The sequence below is a fragment of the Uloborus diversus genome, chromosome 6 (genome assembly GCF_026930045.1).
Source record: "Uloborus diversus isolate 005 chromosome 6, Udiv.v.3.1, whole genome shotgun sequence".
Taxonomy (NCBI): Eukaryota; Metazoa; Arthropoda; class Arachnida; order Araneae; family Uloboridae; genus Uloborus; species Uloborus diversus.
Window position 1 is genome coordinate 61,479,583 of NC_072736.1, and position 20,463 is coordinate 61,500,045.

The 20,463-nt window shown below is 32.5% G+C and overlaps 1 protein-coding gene across 1 annotated transcript in view; it reads right to left on the reverse strand.

The window, feature by feature from the left end:
* The window catches only part of LOC129224473 (28S ribosomal protein S22, mitochondrial-like), a 36,784-nt gene extending 16,761 nt beyond the window's left edge, over positions 1–20,023 (reverse strand). The window contains exons 1-2 of the mRNA XM_054858926.1: positions 19,849–20,023; positions 18,282–18,448 (exon numbers count right to left, since the gene is read on the reverse strand). Coding sequence (XP_054714901.1) covers positions 18,282–18,448; positions 19,849–19,933 — 252 coding nt within the window. The 5' untranslated portion in view covers positions 19,934–20,023. The remainder of the gene's footprint in view (positions 1–18,281; positions 18,449–19,848) is intronic.
* Positions 20,024–20,463: the final 440 nt, after the last annotated feature.

The following is a 20,463-nucleotide window of genomic DNA, read 5'->3' on the forward strand; positions in this document are numbered from 1 at the left end:
CAAGTTTTTACAAGTCTTGTTGCTATAAAATAATAAATGTTTCTAAATTGCTTTAACTTAAAAAATAATAAAACAAAACTCAACTGAATGATGTTAGTACATATTTGCAATTGCAACATTGTTAAGCAGATTTACAATGAAAACTTAGTACTGCCTGACCACGAATTGTATGGAAAGGCAAACATCTGGTACCAGTCTAGCTGGGCCCAGAGCCTGTTGCTGGTCGTCACTTTTGTATTTGTATTTGTATTTATTTGTATTACAGGTAAAAATAGACGCATGTATAATTTTTAGGGATGTCAACTTTTACAAACTAATTATGTAGCCTTCTAGCCTCTAAATTAAGCAGAATGTTATTCAAATGAGCAGAACAAGCATATCAAATTTTACTTTCCCCCCTCATTCAGATAGACTCATCTTAACTGAACGTTTGCCAATTCCATAAAATCCATGATTTTACAGTAGGTGTGAGAATCAACTTTCTTCATCTCACCGTACATACAGAAAGTACAGATTTCAAGGAATAGTCAGAACAGATTACTTAGGTTGTTTAAAATAGGATCAGGGCGTGAGTAACGCACAGGGTCAACTAGGCCAGGTGCTCCAAAATTTTTGAAAATTTATGTATTCCATTAAAAAAGCAGTTATCTTTACTAATGATAAAGCTGAAAGTCGCTCTGTTTGGATGTCAGGATCTCTCAGACTGGCTCTCTGTGATGCTCATAGCGCCTAGACCGTTCGGCGGATTTTCATGAAATTTGGCACAAAATTAGTTTGTAGCATGAGGGTATGCACCTTGAAGCAATTTTTCAAACATTCAGTTTTGTTCTTTTACTATTCCAATTTTAAGAAAATTTTACCGAGCAAATTTACATAGTAATTTGGCGAGAAACTCATCATCCAATATTTAATTATACAGGCGAACCAAATGACCTTTTAATTTTCCATTACGGGCGAACCACTAGTTTACAATAAAATAAAAATTAGAAAAAAAATTTTTTTTGATACTTTATTAATATTCCTCTTATTTAGTAGGTTTTAAATGAGAAAGAAAGCTTTATCTTTTGAGGATTTCATGCAAAGTTCAATGTAGTTACCAGTTTTTTTTCCCATAAATATACTGACTAATCAAATGGCATATTATTTCTTTTGAATATTTATGTGTGGTAAGGGGAGGGGGCAATATCCTCTTCATAATCTGATTGAGCTTTTAAGACATTAAGTTATAAAATTGATATTAAAAAAAAGCAGTGGCGGTGCTGGGCACAGAGTTCGTACGCTCCTTCAAAACTCCTCCAATACTCCTTCATTTAGGAAGTTTTTTGAAGGGCCCTTCAAGCTCCTTCATTTTGGTTTTAACTCCTTCAAAACTCTTTCTTTTTTAGATTGAGACTACATGATCGTCCTCTATGACAGTAGTTTAAAATACTTCGATCAACAACTTGACTTCGTCATAAGGTATAAGAGCGATTTTAATGTAATAATTTGATATATTTATTTTTTCCCCATAAAGATGTGAGTTACAATTTGGTTATAGAAGTCAAAAAGTTGAACGTGAAAATATTATTATATCACAAAGACATTTCATAAGTGTAGTAAATCATGCTTAAATGGTGCTTAGGGCCACGCCGTCTCTATGTGCAAGGTCGTGCGTTGCATGACAGCACCTGAGTCAAAAAGGCGCCTAGCTCAACCAATCAAAAATGCTCCAAATGAGGGGAAAATCTCCAACCAAAAAATATATATTATAATTGATCTTTTCATTACATCTAATAGTGGCGGTAAAATTATACTGCTCTTTAAAACAAGCAATCCGCTTCGCTGCCTACCTAAAAAGAAAAATAATTGCGTTGTTGTGTCTAAACATGCTATTCAAAAGCAGGGCTGCGGAGTCGGAAGGAAAATGGCCGACTCCGACCCCGACTCCTGGATTTTGAAACGCCCGACTCCGACTCCAACTCCGACTCCGGATTTTTTAAATTGTATTTTTCAATTCCCTCTCTCCTTTCAGGAGAAGGGGGGAAACCTTTAAACAGAGATTAAAATATTAATTCCTTTTTATGAAAATTTCGCATTTTTTTGTAAACCCAAGATGCATACAACGTTAGAAATTCAATTTAAAAATCAAATTTTCCAACAGTTACGAGTTTAAAAATGAAATGACTTAAAAATTCCTTTAAAAAAATTGAAAAGGATTACCTTGCCCCCTTTAATATTTAACAAATAGATATTGATCGAATCGTGTGTTTTCAATTTTTGAAAGCTGTAATTTGAGAGGAAAAAAGCTTTTTTTTTTCTAAGTCCAAGTTCTTGAGAGGGTGTGGTTTGCCCCGGGTGACACCCATGTGGTAGGTGACACCTAAAGTTAATTTCAGAGTTTATAAAAGGTATAAATACTTTAATTCTGAAAATTCTCCCGATTATATTTTAAATTATATTTCATCAATAAAATTTCAACGAAAATAGGGCACATATACGTCAGGAGCAAATTTTACACAAAATGCGGCGGTATACAGATTTATATGAATAGGTTTTACTATACCTATATTCATAGCTGCCAAGTGCTCCGTTTTTCCCGGAGTTTCTCCGATTTTTATTGTGTACTCCAAAAATCCGATTTATTCCAAAAAACTCCGTTTTTTGACTTTGCTTGTACACTTTTCGATTTCTGAGGAAAAAGAAGAAATTTCCCTATCCTGGAAGGTAGGAATTGTGCACAAACTCAACAAAAGAGGAGACAATTTTATACCCTGGAAGCATTAGTGTCAAAATAAACACTGAGTGGGAGCGCTAATCGATCGGAGAACATCGTTTTTTCATTGAGCATTTCAGCTACATGCAGAACGTAGCCGCCATGTTTGGTCATTCAGAAGATGGAAGTAGACGATGCTTAAGTGCTTTCGTTTTCAAAGACAAAGAAGAATTGGGGGTTTCTTTTAACTGCAAACTAATGAAAATCAGCAAAATGTGCTACAAAATGTTTTTTTTTTTTGGTTATTTTAAATAATTTTATTGAGAAATGAAAACAAGTATACTATTTAAAATTTCATCTTATCCCTATTGCTTTGGACACGAATGTGCTAAAGATTCTCAATTAAATTGTAGTTTCATGGGGATTTTTTATTTTCAAATTATTTTCATGCAACAAATTCAAAATTTTATATCTGAATTTTTGACTTAGTTGCCATATTTGGTCATTTGCGAGATTTAAGTACACAAAACTCTTAAAGTGGCCAAGTTTTCAAAGTCAGAATTAGATGTTTATTGCAATGCAAACTATTGAAAATAATGCAAAAATGGGCTTCTTTTTTTTTCCGGAAAATTCTTAATTTTTTTCTTAAAAAATGAAAAAAAAATTTCTTCAGAATATTATGTTATCCTGATTGGTTTGGATGTTAATGTGCTAAAAATTGTCTATTTCATCTAAATTTTAGTTTTTTTAAGGATTATTAATTATTTATAATTACTTTTAATGCAAAAAATTCAAAAATCTATCATCTTAAATTTTTTGCATTGTTGCCATGTTTGGTCATTTGCAACATGGAAGTAGACAAGACTATTAATAGCCTAAGTTTCCGAAAACAGAATTGGTTGTTTGTCTCAATGCAAACTATTAAAAATAACCAAAGGCAAAAAGTTATGTTTTTTTTTTTTTAAATTATTTTTTTGAAAGAGAAATTTTATCTGTATTTGATCCTTATTGCCTCGGAGGCTTTGCTATAAGCTGAAACCATTTCATCTAAAATGAAGGTTCCTGCTGACTTCTCATTTATTTATTTATTTATTTTTAATAAATCAGAAATCTATTTTAACTTGAATTTTCCATGTACAAAAAAAGTATTGAATGACTCTATTTTAAAATGTGTGAAGTCCTATTCATCTATTTTTTTCATGAAAGTTGTAAAAACTGACCCATCTCCCCTCCAGTTTGTGTTTCAAAACTTGGTGACAGTGGTGGCCACTAAATTTTTGGAGTCTAGTGGTCACTGGCCACTTAGAAGATTTCCAAGTCTTGACCTTTACTATGAAGTTGCTTTACTTCCAAGTATAAGAAGTAATCGTGTTTTTTTTTTTTTTTTAATCTTCAATATGTTCTTATGCGATGCATTTTCAATACATGTAGGATATGTATAAAGGAATATTTTTAAAAAGGGTTGCAGTTTTATTAAATCGAACAGTAATCATGTTTTTTTTTTATTTTTTATTTTCAATATGTACCTACGTAATGATGCTTTCTTAATGTAAAATATTTTTATCTTATACTTGGTTGTAGTTTTGTTGAAAATCTAACATGAAAATTCAGAAACGCATTGTAATGGTGCTTAGAACTTATAGAAGCTTACGGTACAGAAGGAAGGTTTAGCACAGGCCACGATTTGGTGCTCCTATTTTAACCCTCATTGCTCCTATTTTTTCCCTTAAGTGCTCCTATTTTTTTTATCTTGAGGTTGGCAGCTATGCTATATTGCTTCTTCGCTAAATTTTTAATTTCAATTTTATTGGCTGCTTTAGAATTAACCTTAATGTGAAGATTTTAAGATTAACTGCAATTATTTAGTATTGTAATCAAGAAATCATTTATACTTATTTTGCTCCAAATTTTTTAGTGAGAACCAAACTTATAGAAATAGTCTTAATAAAGAAAAAAAACATTAGATTATTTCATCGGATCTTTTGTATTCGTGTTTTCGCGCAAGAACTTATTTGAATTTGTCGATCACTCTCAAAAGTTTCCACCTGAGGTACGGGCCCCGACTTACTAAATTGTTACGTCCCTTTTACTATTTTATAACTGAGATCGAACAAAACACTATATTTTTATTTTTATTTGAAATTGATTACTTGAAAATGTTAGGCGATAAAACTGTTTGCTGACAGTTGCTATATATTAGTTAAGTTAAAAAGCAAGCAAACTAGGGGACGGCTACAGAAAGTTCGATAAGCACTCAAGCTAGCTGATTGCCATTGTAGCAGTTATTTTTTTTCATTAGTAACTTTTTATACATGTAATCGAACCAATTGCTAGTAGTCAGTTTTTAAAAAATGCAATGAGAGTCAGTAAAAATGAAAGACAAAAAGAAGCCCGGAGTCGGAGTCGACATGTTTTCTAACGACTCCGACTCCTTTACCCCAAAATTAGTCTGACTCCGACTCTTCGACTCCGACTCCACAGCCCTGTTCAAAAGTGCAATCTTTTACATTGAATGCTATTTCGCTATAGTGCACAACAAAGCGCGCAAGAAATTTGCTATTCCCCATTTTGGTTCTTGCATTAAATATGTTGTATTGTAATTTATGCAATATGTCTTTTTGTGAGTTTTAACTACTGTTTATAGCAATTTCACTGCATCATGTTATCATACATAAAAATATACAGTAGGCACATTTGCATATTATTTACTTGTGCATAATATACATATATTGTAGACAATAATTTAGGTTAACTTTTTAGTTTCAAAAAGTAAGAACTGGACCATAATTACTTGATTCTCCCACCCCCTTTTTCTTTAACTATTTGTGTATTAGATTAAAGAAAGCGCTTTGGACAATGTGTTTGTTTTAGATTTTAAATTCAATGCCTTTTTAACAATTTCGTATTCTAGAATTGTTCATTTTACCGGAAAGGATTTCAGTTTTGGATTTTAAAGTGGAATGTCCTCAACATTATTATCCTTCAATTTAGAAACATAGTAATCAGTACCCTCTTGTTCCGTAGCACAACCAGAGGGAGAGGGGGGGAGTCCACGGGGCATGCCTCTGGTTGCACCATATCCCTCCCCCCCCTCCCCTCCAGAATCCTGTATTGAATGTTTTTCAAAACTATTCTTGATTATAAAAAGGAGGAAAAACACGTGTCAGGAAAACAAAATGATTTTAATAAGAAAAAAAAAATGATGTTGGAATAAAACTTAATTTCTTTAAAAACATCTTTGAATTACAATTTTTCCATAGTTACAGCTAATTTGATAGCTACACCTCCTCTCCCATCCTATTTCTTTTCTTCCTTCCTTATTTTTCTTCTTTCTAGTTCTTCTGAAAATAAAAAAGTCTTCAAACTGCTTCTCCTCTGAATCTTCCCCTCTACTCCCGCCAAAGCATTGCGTAGTATCTCAAATTAAGTTTCTAGATCTTCAGTTTCACAAAATTTCCAGGGAAAGCCTCCGAATACCAAACAAAATAGCTTGAAACTGCGTTTGAAAATCACCTAATATTGTGTTTTTGGAGCTTCCATTTAAAAGGATTGCCGGCCCTAATATTGCCAAATGTGGTCTTAATCGCGGTTTTAAGACTTCAATTTCAGAAAATATTCATGCAAGGGCCTCCAAACCACCTTCCTTTAATATCATCAAAAATTAGGTTTTTTTAGGTTTTGTGACTTACGAAACATTTAAATGGAACAGCCTTTAACCATCTCCTCCTAATATCATAGAATAATGCTTAAGTTTTTAGGACTTGAATTTTGAAAAATTTTTCAATGGAAGAGCTCCGAAATCCCCTTTCCAAAAAAATCTTTAATGTTGTCTACAATTGCGTTTTTGAAAGGTCAATTTCAAAAAACTGGAGGGGAGAGGAGCAATTAATTTCTATCTAAGGTAGGTGCAGGTAATAAGGCCTACCTAAGAGAGATTAAATAAGGGGTAATGAAATAAAAACAATGTATCCGAATCAACAAATTGTAATGTTAGTCAAACATATATATCAATTACTACAAGAAATTAATAAAAACTCATCAGTTTTGCAGAAAACAAGCATGAAATAAACATTTTTTAAAGCCTTGTCATTAGACCTTATTATACAATGGTAGGATAATAAGGCCTAATAACTTTAACACTCTTAAATAATTAAAATAATCTTCTAACATTGATAATTGATATCAATTGTAATATATATATATGCTTTAACCATGCTTAAAGTCTTCAAAATGACAAAAAAAAAATCTGTTTAACAACCGTCAGGGCACTTGAAATTATCTTTGTCATAGACTCACACCGACGAATTCCTTATGATACCACTTGCTGCATTTTAGATATAGTCTCATGTCATTTATCATATCCTCTCACAAGTGTGTGACTACCAAATGGCATTGTTTTCTTTAGTATCATTTCCTTCATAGAGGGTTTACGTTTTTTTTATTTTCTTCTCTTTCTTGTTTCTGTCAAACAAGTCTTTGATGACTGGGGTTCTCTCTGACAATTGATGGCTTTTCTTCTGTGAATAGGTGTTCTTTTTTTTTTCAAACAATTTTTTCTGATGTAGGTATAAGCTCCTGAAATGCTTTATTTTTTAATGGAGCGAGCCGCACATTTCCTTTTTCATCACCCGAACTAGAACCGTAAACCATGTGGTAAAACTTTTCAGAAGGTCTGCTTGGGATACAACTATGGCGCTGAACCAATTAGTAAATAGTCATAATTACTTATAAACATCCATAACATATTGGGAAAGATTTCGAAAAAAAAAAGATCGGGGAGATTCCTAGAGTTCCATCCCTTATTCTAACGTCAATAAATGTAGCCTATAATCGCATTTTGAGGTTTCAACGTCTACAAACTTCCGTGGAGCCCCTTGTATTCCCTCCCCCCCCCCATAACACCACCTAAGACTGTCTAAAATTGCGTTTTTAAAACAACAAGTTGCAAAAAATTTCCGGCGAGACCCCCCCCCCCTCCTTTTTTTCCCCAATGTGCCTCACTAAAACTATTTTCTATTTGCGCCACTGTCCTGTTTTCATGTTTTGACAGGCATAAAAGCTTTATCAATTATTGATCACTTAGAGATTAGATGAATATTCAAAGTGCTATTAACTTCGCTAGTTAACATATTTTCTTTTTCAAGAATGCATTATTAGCGTATGAGAGAGCTGCTGAACTCAAAATAATTTCGAAATATGAAGTAAAAACGTATACCATATTCTTAAATTAAATATTAAGATTATTTTTTGACTAAATTAAATGCCAAATGTATTTTTTTCCATTTTATATTTGTCTACAAAGCTTCACTGCAGAGCTTGCAGGTGTCAACTATATTTTCCCCGAACGCCAATGCATAAAGGCACTCAAAAGACATGCGCACGACAGCGCCGATCAGGCTTGGCACTTGTCTGATGGTGCTCATTGGTGTCGTCAGATAAAATTTATTGTGGGGGACCAACTTTAAAACTTCTAATTTCAAATTGCATAAGAAAAAGCATGTAAGTAAAAATGGATTAACATTATCATTTAATACATAATCTTATAAACTGAAACACCTTGATTAGCAACTGTGTGTTATTTTCCTGTAGCGAACTTTTTCTAAGAAATGTCTTCTAATTCTATTTTAATGAAGCGTTAATGTTGCATGAACTGTTTTTTTCTGTATTTTGAGGGGATTCTCTTCCAGAAATTTTTCGAAACTATTGTTCTATAAACGCAGTTTTAGACGATTATTGGTGATGTTTGGGAGAAGCGAGATTGAGTTTCAATCGAAGTTTTAAAAACACGATTGCAGGTCATGTTTGGGAACAAATAATTTTTTGAAATTGAAGTTTCGAAAAAGCTGAATTAAAAGATAACTTTCGATGGTGTTGGAAAGGACCTTAAAGGTTTCATCCCAATTTTTTTTTTTTTTTTTTTAGAAAATGGAGGGCTAAACACAAAGTTTTAGACGCTCTTTTGTTCCATTAGTGTGAGGGAAGATTCAGGGGATCTCTGGAACATTTTCTAAGTTGACGCTCTAAAATCGAAAGTTAAGACACTCTTTAATAGTGGGGAGTGTGTGTTTTGCCAAGATTACAGTGAGGGTGCTTCCCCGGAAGTTTTTCGACATTGAAATTCTAAATTACGCAATTGTATGCTATCGTTGCTGTCGTTAGGGGAAAGAATGAGATTTGGATATTCTCCTGTGCTTTCAAAACCGAAGTTTCTAAAAACAGAATTTTAAGCTAAGCCTCAAAAAGGAAACTGAAATGATAAGGCTTGAGGACATTTTTTTTCTTTTTCAAATACATTTGACTGCTTTGGTTTTCTATAAAAAAAATTCAATTTCCAGCTGGGTAGTTTATTATTTTGACATTACGTCTGTGGCTTCAGTAAAAACACTTTTAACATTTTGAACTAGTGTAATACTGTACACTGATACTTTAGGTCTATTTTTTTTACTTTATATTACTTGTAGTGTGATTATTCATTACAATATTTCAAGTCTCTCTCTCTCTCTCTCTCTGTGTATTTCCGCTTTTTTTCTATTTAAAACGTATTTTAGTAGCCCAGGTAAGGTAATTTCATAATACAGAATCTCGATGTTCCTAAATAATACTTTAAGATTGCGTTTTGGAAAAAAACCTGTCCATTTTTAAGACTGAAAGTTTTCTTCTTTTTATCATTAAAATGATATTGGAGGAGCAACTTCTAAAAAAAGGGGGGAGAAGGCGACATATCAGTTATAAGAAGTAGTCTTCTTCTGCTGTTGCAGAAGTTTTGAAGAAAACCAGAAAAGCTTTTTGGGGATCTTTCGAGTCTTCTAACCTTGACATAATGTATGACCCTAAAATTCCTGTCCTTCCATAGCAAATGACGGAGAAAATAAAAATTATTCTTGATTTTTTTTTTTTTTTTTTTTTATTCCCATGGAGTATTTACTCTTTGCCCCTCATCCCTCTCCGTAAAAATTCTAAATGACGGACGGACCTGCTTGCGAGGTAGTTTAGACTTCTGACACCGCTTAAGCGATAATTTTTTGCTTCTAAGCTTTCATTGAAGACAGTTACTTTCCTTTTGTGGTAGCAAGTTCCTTTTGTTTTAATTACATAATAATTAAACATTTCACAACTGCATTTCACGCAATAATAATAATTATATAACTGTGAATTATCGTCTTTTTTTTTAAATTAAAACATTAATGATTTTTCCCAAAATAATGGATTCTGTCGTTCAAAATTCCAACTTTTGTGGGGGTCTGACTTTCAATTATTGAGGGGGTCCGGACCCCTCGGACCCCCTCCGCCCGCGACGCTCATGATGGTGCTTGGCTATTTTTTCAAGTTTTATGATTATTGCTTTTCCCTCCTCCACACTCTTAGCAGCAAAAGTCAGTTTATCAAATTAATATTTAAATATTTAAAAATACATAAGTAGATGTGCTTTTTTAAGTGATTGTATTAAAAAGGAATTGTTTAGTAAATTGCAGTTGTGACATTGTAAAAAGAATCATCCACAAGTGATGTCATGCCTTGAAGGGGAGGTGGGCTCATGAAATTGTGACAAGGGAAAGAGAGAGGGTAACAAAAAGTGACATCACACTATTATAGCAAGTTTATGAAAAATATGACACGTGACAAGAAAAGGAGTAAGGTGAAGTGTGATGAAGAGAGAAGGGGGTCAAATCTGTTGAAGAAGTGTGAGAACATTTAAGGATAGCCCAAAAGTACTCCTTCAAAATCTCATTTTACTCCTTCATTTTATTTCTGAAACTGAGTATGAACCCTGCAGGGCATGGGGAAACAGCGCAACAAACAAGGGCACCGACACTACGAAAAGTTAACAATGTTCTCCGTTGACTTAGAGTGAGTGATTAGAGTGGGAGCCTCTAAAATATTGTGGTACTGGAGCCTCACCTTTATTTAGTCAGGTTCTGTATAGGATATCCTGACAAGTGGGGCAACAGAAATTGGGTTGCACTTTTATATGTCACAGTAAAATTGTTTCTTGAATCCAGTTCATTTTCTATGTTTAAAATCCTTTATTATATATTACCCCACTATTTCATATTTCTCTCTAAGGCAGAGGTGGGGAACATGTGGTCTTTTTGAGTTTCTTATGGGTCATTCCATGCGAAATGAGCAAATCAGCTGTGGCTGACATGTCACAGATTTCAATGAAAATTTTTATTTAGGTAAACCATGCATATCTATGAGGAAATGCAAAGTATGAAAGTTTAAAAACTGTTTGTTGCTTTGTTATTAAAGTTAGAAGTTGATGCTTAGGCTAAGCCTAAATTTTCAGAGTTCATTGCTGCCAGTTTGTGACTCAATAACTCCATAAGTTATAAATGTACACTTAAAAAATAAATATTTCCGCATTCTATAAACAAATCTCTATTGAGAAAGAGCAAAGTAAAATTTACTCGGATCTTTTTTTGAATCTGAGATGTTAACAAAGATTGAAATTTTGCCAATTTACTTCAGATTTTAAATCACTCCTCTAGCTCTTTTAATGAAAATATAACAGTAAAAATGATTCAGATTGAAAAACTATCTATAAGTAACTATCTGCTCTATTTAGTAACTGTTTATGAATTTCTTGATGACGAAATTGTACTTAAAAAAATAGAAAATTTCCAAAAATTTCATTTTTTCCTCTATTTCAGATGTTTTTTTGAAGATGAGGGAATGCTCTAAATTTACTCATTTTTTTTTACATAATATATTGAAGTGTCTTTTAGATACTACTTAATTTTAATCATTGGTATCAGTGTATTTTTGTTACTAGAGTAACTTGAACTAAGGTAAAATTTCATTAGTTACTTTCTTTTATTTTGTAAGTTTAGCAAAACTAACCATTTCTTTCGTGTTTCATTTTCTCAAAAGCATGTTTATGAAGTACAGTCTGAAATGTACATTTTTTTAAATTGAAATAAATGTTAGTTTTACTTGCTTTTGCATCATTTAGTCGTTTATCTAATTCTTTGAATTCTTGTAATTTCACATAAGGGTCGATCCATACAGATTCCATACAGTATAAACTACTCGTTCATTCAGTAAGTTACCGCCCTATAGCCAGGGCTAATGCAGAACTACATGAAATACACCGCCAGCTCAGTCAATTCCACTCGTTCATGTTCAAATATTTCTAAGTTATCAAATTAAAATAATTATTTTGAAAATTTCAATATGTTTTTTCAGTATGATGTATTATATAGAGCACAATATACGCAATTTAAGAAGGTGCCATGACGTTTTCACACTTTTTATTTGTTTTAGTGTGTGAATTGACTAGCAAAATTGCTTAATTTCAAAGACCTGCATCTTTTTTACAAACCAAATAGAAAAAACAATATGTATAACATGTATAGTACTTGAACGGAATATTCAATTGGCCAGGAAATTTTATTTTTAATTCCATCCCCTTTTGGTTTATAAGGGTTTAAAAATGTCATTTTCGTCATTTTTCCGATTTTTGAGGGGCTGTAATCTATAAAGGGTGCACAAATGCACAGCAACAGTTACATATTCTTTTTAGCATGGTTCCAGTGATTAGTTTTGTTGTATTTCATTTTGTGTTTCCGTCCCCTACGTGAGTTATCCCCCTTTGAAATGAGTAAAATTTTTCATTTGGCCTTGAACTTTAACCTGTTGCCATTATTTTAATTATTAACTTACAGCTACGTAACTCAGCATGTAAGACTATCAACTTATGCACTTTAGCATCAAAGGGTTAAATTCTGTCATAAATAATTCAAATAGATTTCGGCCAGAATGCAAAGGTCTAAAAGTCCCATTTTTGACTACGAAAATCACTTTTGATGACCTCTAAAAAATCAAAGGTCTAGTTAAGAGAAAAAATAAAAGTGGTTTTAAACATCTTTCATATGCAGCTTTTAGGAATATGAATTTCAAAAAAAATTAAAAATGGTCGAGCGCACCCATCCGTCGAACCTGTATGAATTGACCCATAAAACAAAAAAAAAAGGCTATTTTTCTGAATTTTATTTTACGTTTGGAAATCAAAAACCAATTTCGAGTTTCTTCAAGCAAATAGTAGAAACACGGTTCTATATTCTTGTAAAATTTGAAAGTTGTCTGAATTTACCCTCATTTGAATTTTTGTGGGTATGTGAAGGGGAAAATCATCATTTTGCAAAATGTCACTAAGTTTAAAACTGATTTTGAAGACAAAGGAGTTAAAATACAATTTCAAAAGTATGGTATTTCTTTTATGATACTTAGCATATTATTGGGTATTAATTTCATCAAAGCTAATGCATTCCTTAAAGATTGAGATTAAAAAATAAAATGCTTAATTATGAGAAAATTGAAATATTTTCAGTTTTTGAAACTCGGTTAAAAGTTAACTACAATAACTTTGAAAATTTTACTGATATCAGATTAATTACTCTACTCCATAGATTGCAACAACATATAACTTTTATGTTTTCATTAAATAGTTAATAAGATACAAGCCTTCAAAAGTGCAACATTTAGCATTTATGAGAATGCTGTTCAATTTGACCAATTTTCAATTGCATGTAACTATTCAAATAAAAAATTTTAAGCAAAAATATTTTAGATATTTTTATGTAGGCATAAAAGGAACCTGTACACCAAATTTCATAAAAATCTGTTACCATGCGGCCACCACTTTTTTGCGAATTTTACTCATTTCGCATGGAATGACCCTTGTGTGACTTTTATAAAAGTTATCTCTTGTAAAAAATCATATCCAAATACATGGATTGCAATAATTTAAAAAATGTTTAAAAAGTTCTTTCATTTTTAATAATATGAATGTTAAAATGAGAAAGACATATGCCTGTCTCGAGTTGTCCAGCTACTAATATAGCAATATTCCATTAACTTCTCATGAGAAACAAAAGCAAATACTTCACTCACTTTTACACCAATTTTTAAAATTCTTGTGTACATATTATTGTTACATGTTAGTTTTTTAAATATTATTTTTTTAATCAATTTCAAGAAAGCGTAAGTAAAAAGAAATGTTGAAAAATATATCTCTGACTCATTTTCATTTGAAGTGGCTTTTAAATATGTAGTTGTTTAACAAATCATTAACCTTGTGTAAATATAAAACTTTATTTTACTGTGACATTTTACACAAAATAATGAATAAACAGCATGTTTTTGTTTTCCTATGACCTCTATGTATATAATAAAATGAAGTGATAAAACTGCACATTAACAATGTAAATTGCATAAATGTTGCATTTACTGATTTTTGTCCACCTATGCTGCTTCACTGCCTAATTCGAATCAGGGTGGCAAAGTCGGACTGATTTTGGTATAATGTAGTCAGAGTTGAGAGTCGAAGGCATAAAATTCCAAGAATGAGAATCGATCATTTTCCTCCAAGTCCTAAACTCTGCCAGTGCTCCTGGAGTCGTAGTCAGAGTTGGACTGATTTTGGGGTAGGAGAGTTGGAGTTGCAGGTGCAAAAATTCCCAGAGTCAAAGTCGGAGCTAGTCCGACTCTGCAGCTCTGATTTAAATGCAGCCTCTAGTGGTAAAAAGGTTCTCTACCTATGCAGTATTTTTTTTCTAAATGTTTTGAGCAGATCTTTTTAAAACGTTTTCCAAATAAGTACTTTTGAGCAAACATAAATACAGACCCAATTAGTTAAGGTTTGTATCAATTGAGAGTTTTCTCTTTTAAATCAGTAAAATGTAAGCAAAGTTCAACTATAAAAATAGCCTTCCATGAAACCTAAAATTAAAATTTCAAAATTAAAAATAACTTTTCTCTGAAATTGAATCTCTGCTTTGGTTGCAACCTAATCTCCATGGCAGGGGCGGCATTTCAGCATTTCATTTGGGGGGTCGAGTTTCTTAAATATGTATTACCACAGTGTGGTAACAAACACACATTAGCTAACAGTAGGCTTGTCAGACGTCCCGGTTTGACCGGGATAGTCCCGGTTTTCAGACAAAATTCCGGCGTCCTGACCGGTTTACTTCACGTCCCATAAAAAGACAAATTTTTAAAAATTTTATTTTTATAATTTATTTTTAAAAATAATTAACTGTGAAGGAATATTTAGGATAATTACTTTATCATTTGTAACAGTCACTTGAAAATTGATACCGGATTAGCTTGTGAGGATTTTTACAAGATTGAAACCAGAAAAGACTAAAAAAGCCTTATAAAATGAAAAGTATATCTAAATATTGTTCTTTTTTTTTTGTTCCTCATTCAAAGTGTTTTTAAATTGAAATAAAATGTAAATATTTACATCTTATTTCAGTTTTAAAAAAATATTTACATTAAATATTTACATCTTATAATGTGAAATATTCAAATCTTATCCACTTACGTCATTTTTCATAACTCCTGTTTTAAGTTTATAATTAGTAACCATTTATTCGTAACATTAAGAATAAACTGCCCTTTAAAACACCAAAAATCAGCCACAGGTGGGTACCTTTTGAACACTAGCGACGTTTGTGGGGGGGGGGGGGGTATACATCTTGGTGTCCCGGTTGAACATTTCAGAAGTCTGGCAAGCCTAGCTGACAGGAAGTGGTCATAAAATCGGTTTGATATAAATAAAAATTAGTGCTTAGAAGCAATTAAAATTTTGATTCATTTTCTAATAAGTTTTCATATAAAACATTTCGATACTGAAGTTTTTATACCTTTTGGAAAAGTTTTAATGCATGATTTTTGGAATTCGGAAGAACAGGGAAGTGTTACTATCAGTGCCCATTGTCAAGCTGTTTTGTTAGTACAGCTAAAGAGAAAAGTTTTTTTTTTTTTTTTTTTTGCCCATTGTGCTTCAAAAATCTTTCTCTAACCTAACAAAAATCTTTCTCTACCAGCTGAGCTAATTGGAATAGTTAAAAAATAATTGAAGATTGAAGTAACAAAGTTATGTATGAAAACACTTTTTATATCTTGCTCTTCAAAATCACCCAGGTTACTTCAAAAATTGTGAGGGGCTTAATTTTTCATCATTGAATAATCTAGTCTCGTCGGCGCTCTCAGCTTCAATGAGATGTCATCTGCCACCAGCTCTGTTATTCACTATTCCAGGCTGAAGAGTCCATAACAAGGACGGAACTGCAGTCTCTGGATGTGATAACCGGTCTGACGGTATATTGCTTGTAATTTTTCTTGCCTAGTGCTAAAAACTTTACTCATAATTGAAACATTTTTTTTTTTTCGTTTTCAGAAAATCCATTCCAGATAATATAGAGCCAACCATGCAGAAAAATAATTATCATCAAATCTTGTGTTAATTTTATTCGAAAAACAATCTATTACTTCATACAAAATATTAAAAAATCAGTGTTTGACTTCACATCGTCATGTGGATTTTTTTATTTATTTATTTATTTATTTATTTTTCAGCGCCTTTTTAAAATTGGCTCGGAGGAAGAATTTTTTTGAAAAAGTTTCACGATTGATTGAAATATACATCTATGTAAAATCTATTTTCAATTTCAGTTGCAGATTGAACTATGGTAGTATGAACGCACAGATCAATTGTAGATTGAACTGTGGCTTGAATAGTCCGAAAATTAAGGGTAGCCGATTGAAGATGTTTTGATGGAGTAAAGCATTTTTAAAACACTTTCCTCAATACAAACAAATTGAATAAAAATTCAAACGAAGTCATACATACTGAAAAGCATGAGCTTTTTCACCATTAAAAGAATCGTTTTGCAATGATTCTCACAGTCGTGAAATCACTGCTTTGAAGTTATAGAGAAAGATTTTTATGGTTTTAACTCTTGAAGACCATCTTGTGTCACTCCGAGATTGCATGACTATAGAGCCCCATAAAAGGTATTTGTTGATATGGTTTTTTTTAATTCAATAAGCACATGCATTTTTAAGAAGTTTCTATGAAAGCAGATAATGCATTTAGCAGCTGAAACGTGTTTCTTGCAAAAAAACACTCGTCAAATAAATATACACTTGAAAAATGAGCGTAGAAGTGAATGTAAAATATCAAGGAATTTTCTTGAGAAAACCATGCAGCCACACCACTTTGCACGAGCCTCTCATATTGGACATACCATCGTTACACTGGGCACACAAGTATGAAATATTTAGTCGTGAAAAGGCCGAAAAATACTTCGTGAATTTCCAAGTCATCATCCAAATAACGAAAAACACTTTTTCTAGTCTGGGAATGTGTCCAGTTTCATCAAATAGTTACTGAGAACCAGCGAGATTTTTTTAATGAACATTGATTTCCGACTTACATAAATTGAATTCACCCATTTTCTATCATTCTGCTCAAAAACTTTGGGGGTGCGACCGCCCCTCTTGACCCCCCTATTTGCCGCCCCTGCTCCATGGCTAACCCAAAAATCTAAAATCAGACAGTATATTGCCTTGGTCATTTGTTGCTCCTTTATTTAAAAACTGATTGAATCAAAACAATTGCGTTTTAATTTTGGCTTATTAAATATTTCTCTCCTCTGTCATCTTAAGTTTGCCTTGCATGACAAAAGGATCATTTAACTCAGACTTAAAACAATCCTGTTGATAAGCAGTAAGTTGCCGCCCTTATGCTAGGGCTAAGGCAGAACTACAAACCAGGCTCTCGATAAATTGCATGTAATCGTATTAAGAGTCGGATTTTTAAAGAAATATTTTATTTGTATTGTTATTTTTAAATGAGATTTTTGTGCAGGTAATCTTTTAAGATATAATTAGTTCCTCCAATTTGTTCCTGGACAAAGTTTTTTATCATTCTATACTACAATAAAATTTTCCTTCATTTCTTGAAACCTTTTCCTTTAAAATTATTTATATCCAGAAGAATATGATTTTTATTTTAAGACAGTTTTTTTTTCTTTCCAAGAAGCATTTGTTAAGCTTATTGTACTGTTTACTGATCATGTTTTAGAAACATCATCGAAATATAGTTACAGTATGGTTTATACTGTATAGGTTATACTGTATAGTATTAGTTTATAGAAGTTTGGTAAGATCTCATTTGGAGTATGCCGTTCAGTCTTGGTCTCCTTATCTTAAGAAAGATATTAATGTATTGGAAAGGGTTCAAAGGCGGGCTACAAGGCTAATAAATGGACTTTCTCATTTAGACTACGATTCCAGGCTTAGAATGCTAAAAATGTACAGTCTTGAGCAAAGAAGAGACCGAGGGGACATGATTCAGTTGTTCAAATTTATTACAATGAAAGATGTTATGAGGCTAAAGTTTAGCACTGAAAACAGGACAAGGGGTCATTGTTTTAACCTATTTAAATCTCAGGCTAACATGGATATTAGGAAAAATTATTATAGAAGGGTAGTGGAACCTTGGAACAGTTTACCGGAAGAGGTGGTAATGAGCAAGGGAGTAGATAGCTTTAAGAGGGTCATTGATCTTCACTGGAGATTGTAAATTGACTAGGACCAGCCTAGCTGGGACCAGAGCCTGTTGCTGGTCGTCACTTTTGTATTTGTACATCAAATCCAGCAGTTTGAAAACTGAAAATGCCATCATTCTATTTTATGGTTTTGGATGAGTGTTATGATGTAACTTGCTTGAAAGTCTTAAAAGACATTACACAGTAAATAACTAAAATCAAACAAATGTATGCCGTTTTAATTTTACCTCTTTTAATCTATTCTCAGTGGCAAACTCATAGGTGTAAGGAGTCAACTTCTGCTTTCTTGGTTTGAAAATCTTTTCATAGTTCACTCCAGTGATTTTTTTCAAAATACTTTGCACTTTGTGATCAAAAAAGAAATCTTCCATTCTTTTCTTTTGTGGGACAACATCTAAAAACAAATTGAATATGACATTAAAACAATGTACAAGAGAGCCTGATTAGAACATTTGTTTAAACACTAACAAGGTTTTTTCTCCAAATCTAGGAGGGGATTTCAATAACCAAAATTCTTGACAGATTTTCCAAAACTTGCCAGTTTTTTGACATTAAAGAGCATTGGGAGGGGGGGGGGGCAGTTAAGGAGGTCGAAATTTTAGTGTCTTTTGTGAATTATTTTAATAGGGAAGGAATAATCAGAATTTGTTTAGAAATATTGGAGTTAGAAACTGTTGTCCTTAGGCAGTTGTCATCAGAGCTTGTTGCTAGTGGGCATTGCCACAATTTTTATCTGCAATCATTACAATTTTTCTTTCTCATTAACAACATCTTTCCCAAGAATTTTAACCTAATTGTGATAAAAAGAAGTGGAAAATTGCATGTTTTTGAGGTGTTTGATACAATGCCATGCTTTTCCACTATTTTTTTTTTTTTCACATTTCTTGATTTCTTGGATTTAAAAAAATATTTTATTAATATCATCCCAGAGTTAGGTTCATATAGATTATGATTGAATAAAGTATATTCACACAAATTTTCAGAATGATTGGTCACTAACTCTTTGCGCTAGAATGCCCACCAGTTGGAAAAAGTCTTCTAGAAAAATGCATTAGAAAAAACTGCTGTGAATGTTTACGAATCTCCAGTCACTTAAGTGCTCATAGCATCAGAACTAATCTGAATTCTTCAATGAAATTTTGACAACATATTCTTATTTACTAACATTGATGTTAACAATGGTTTTATTAACATTTTATGACATTAAAAAAAATCGATTTTATTTTATCCATCTAAACTGGTTTCCCCCGTAATATATTTTCGCCTCACTGGTGATGACAGAACAAAAATAAAAAGGAACCAAAATTTTTCGACTATGTAAAAATCAAAATTTTGAAATATCTCCTAATTTGACCTTGCTGACACCACTGATAAATATTAATTGGACCAAAAATTAACAAACATGTTAAAATCTCAACTTTCCAAATATCCCTTAAATTTGACTAAAACCGGAGGCGGACGAGGCAAAAGTATGAACATCAAAAGATTATAATTTTAGTTTCTCAATCCTGAAAGTATTTTGCACACTTGATGAACGAAGTAAAGATCGATGCAATAAAAATACTACATAATTTCAGATTTCCTATGGTTGAGATTTTGGCACAATCACCAAGTTTTGGTCAATAATACAACATTCATTCAATCAAGCACTATCGGCAAGCCCGTAACATTATCCACTTAATCTATTACCAACCACAATAACCACCTCAATTCGAAAATTATGGCAAAAATTATGGAAATCTTTCCTAATTCTGTGATTAGAACAATATCTTCAAATAGAAAATATCATCAAACCTTTGTTTAATGTACTAAATCGATTAAATATCACCAGATATTTTCTACAAAGAAAATTTCTTCGACCAATTGCGTTCAAAGCCATAGTAAAACTATCAATTTTTCTTTTCTTAAAAAGTGGTCTCCTAAAACTGTGAACACATGTTTACAACGGAAGTATTTTACTAAACAATCCCATAACGGCGGACATTAATTACAGCTAAATCCTGGCGATTTTTACAGGGAAATTTACGGCAACCTTGACGTTTGGCGACGCAATGGTTTGGCGCGCGAACAAACGGTAGATACACGAGGGGGCCTGAGGATTTAGGTGATTGTGAGGTACGTTTTAAGGCTGCGCCTATTGACACGGAAAGCCCGTGGCAGTAAGTAACCAAAATAAGCTATTGTCACGGGCGACGGAAGTGTGATGGTTGCTATAATTGGCAGTTTATCGTTTTTTTCTTTGCCAAGCACAGAATCTTGGGGAAAGGGAAAATCTTCGTTTTACGTAGGCAACGTTCCACGTTTTGCATTGTTGCTTGTACGTATTAATTCTAACTCGATGCGCGGGGGTCGTCTATATAATAAAATTGTGTTGTTATTTAGATTCTTAAATACATTTTATCCATTACT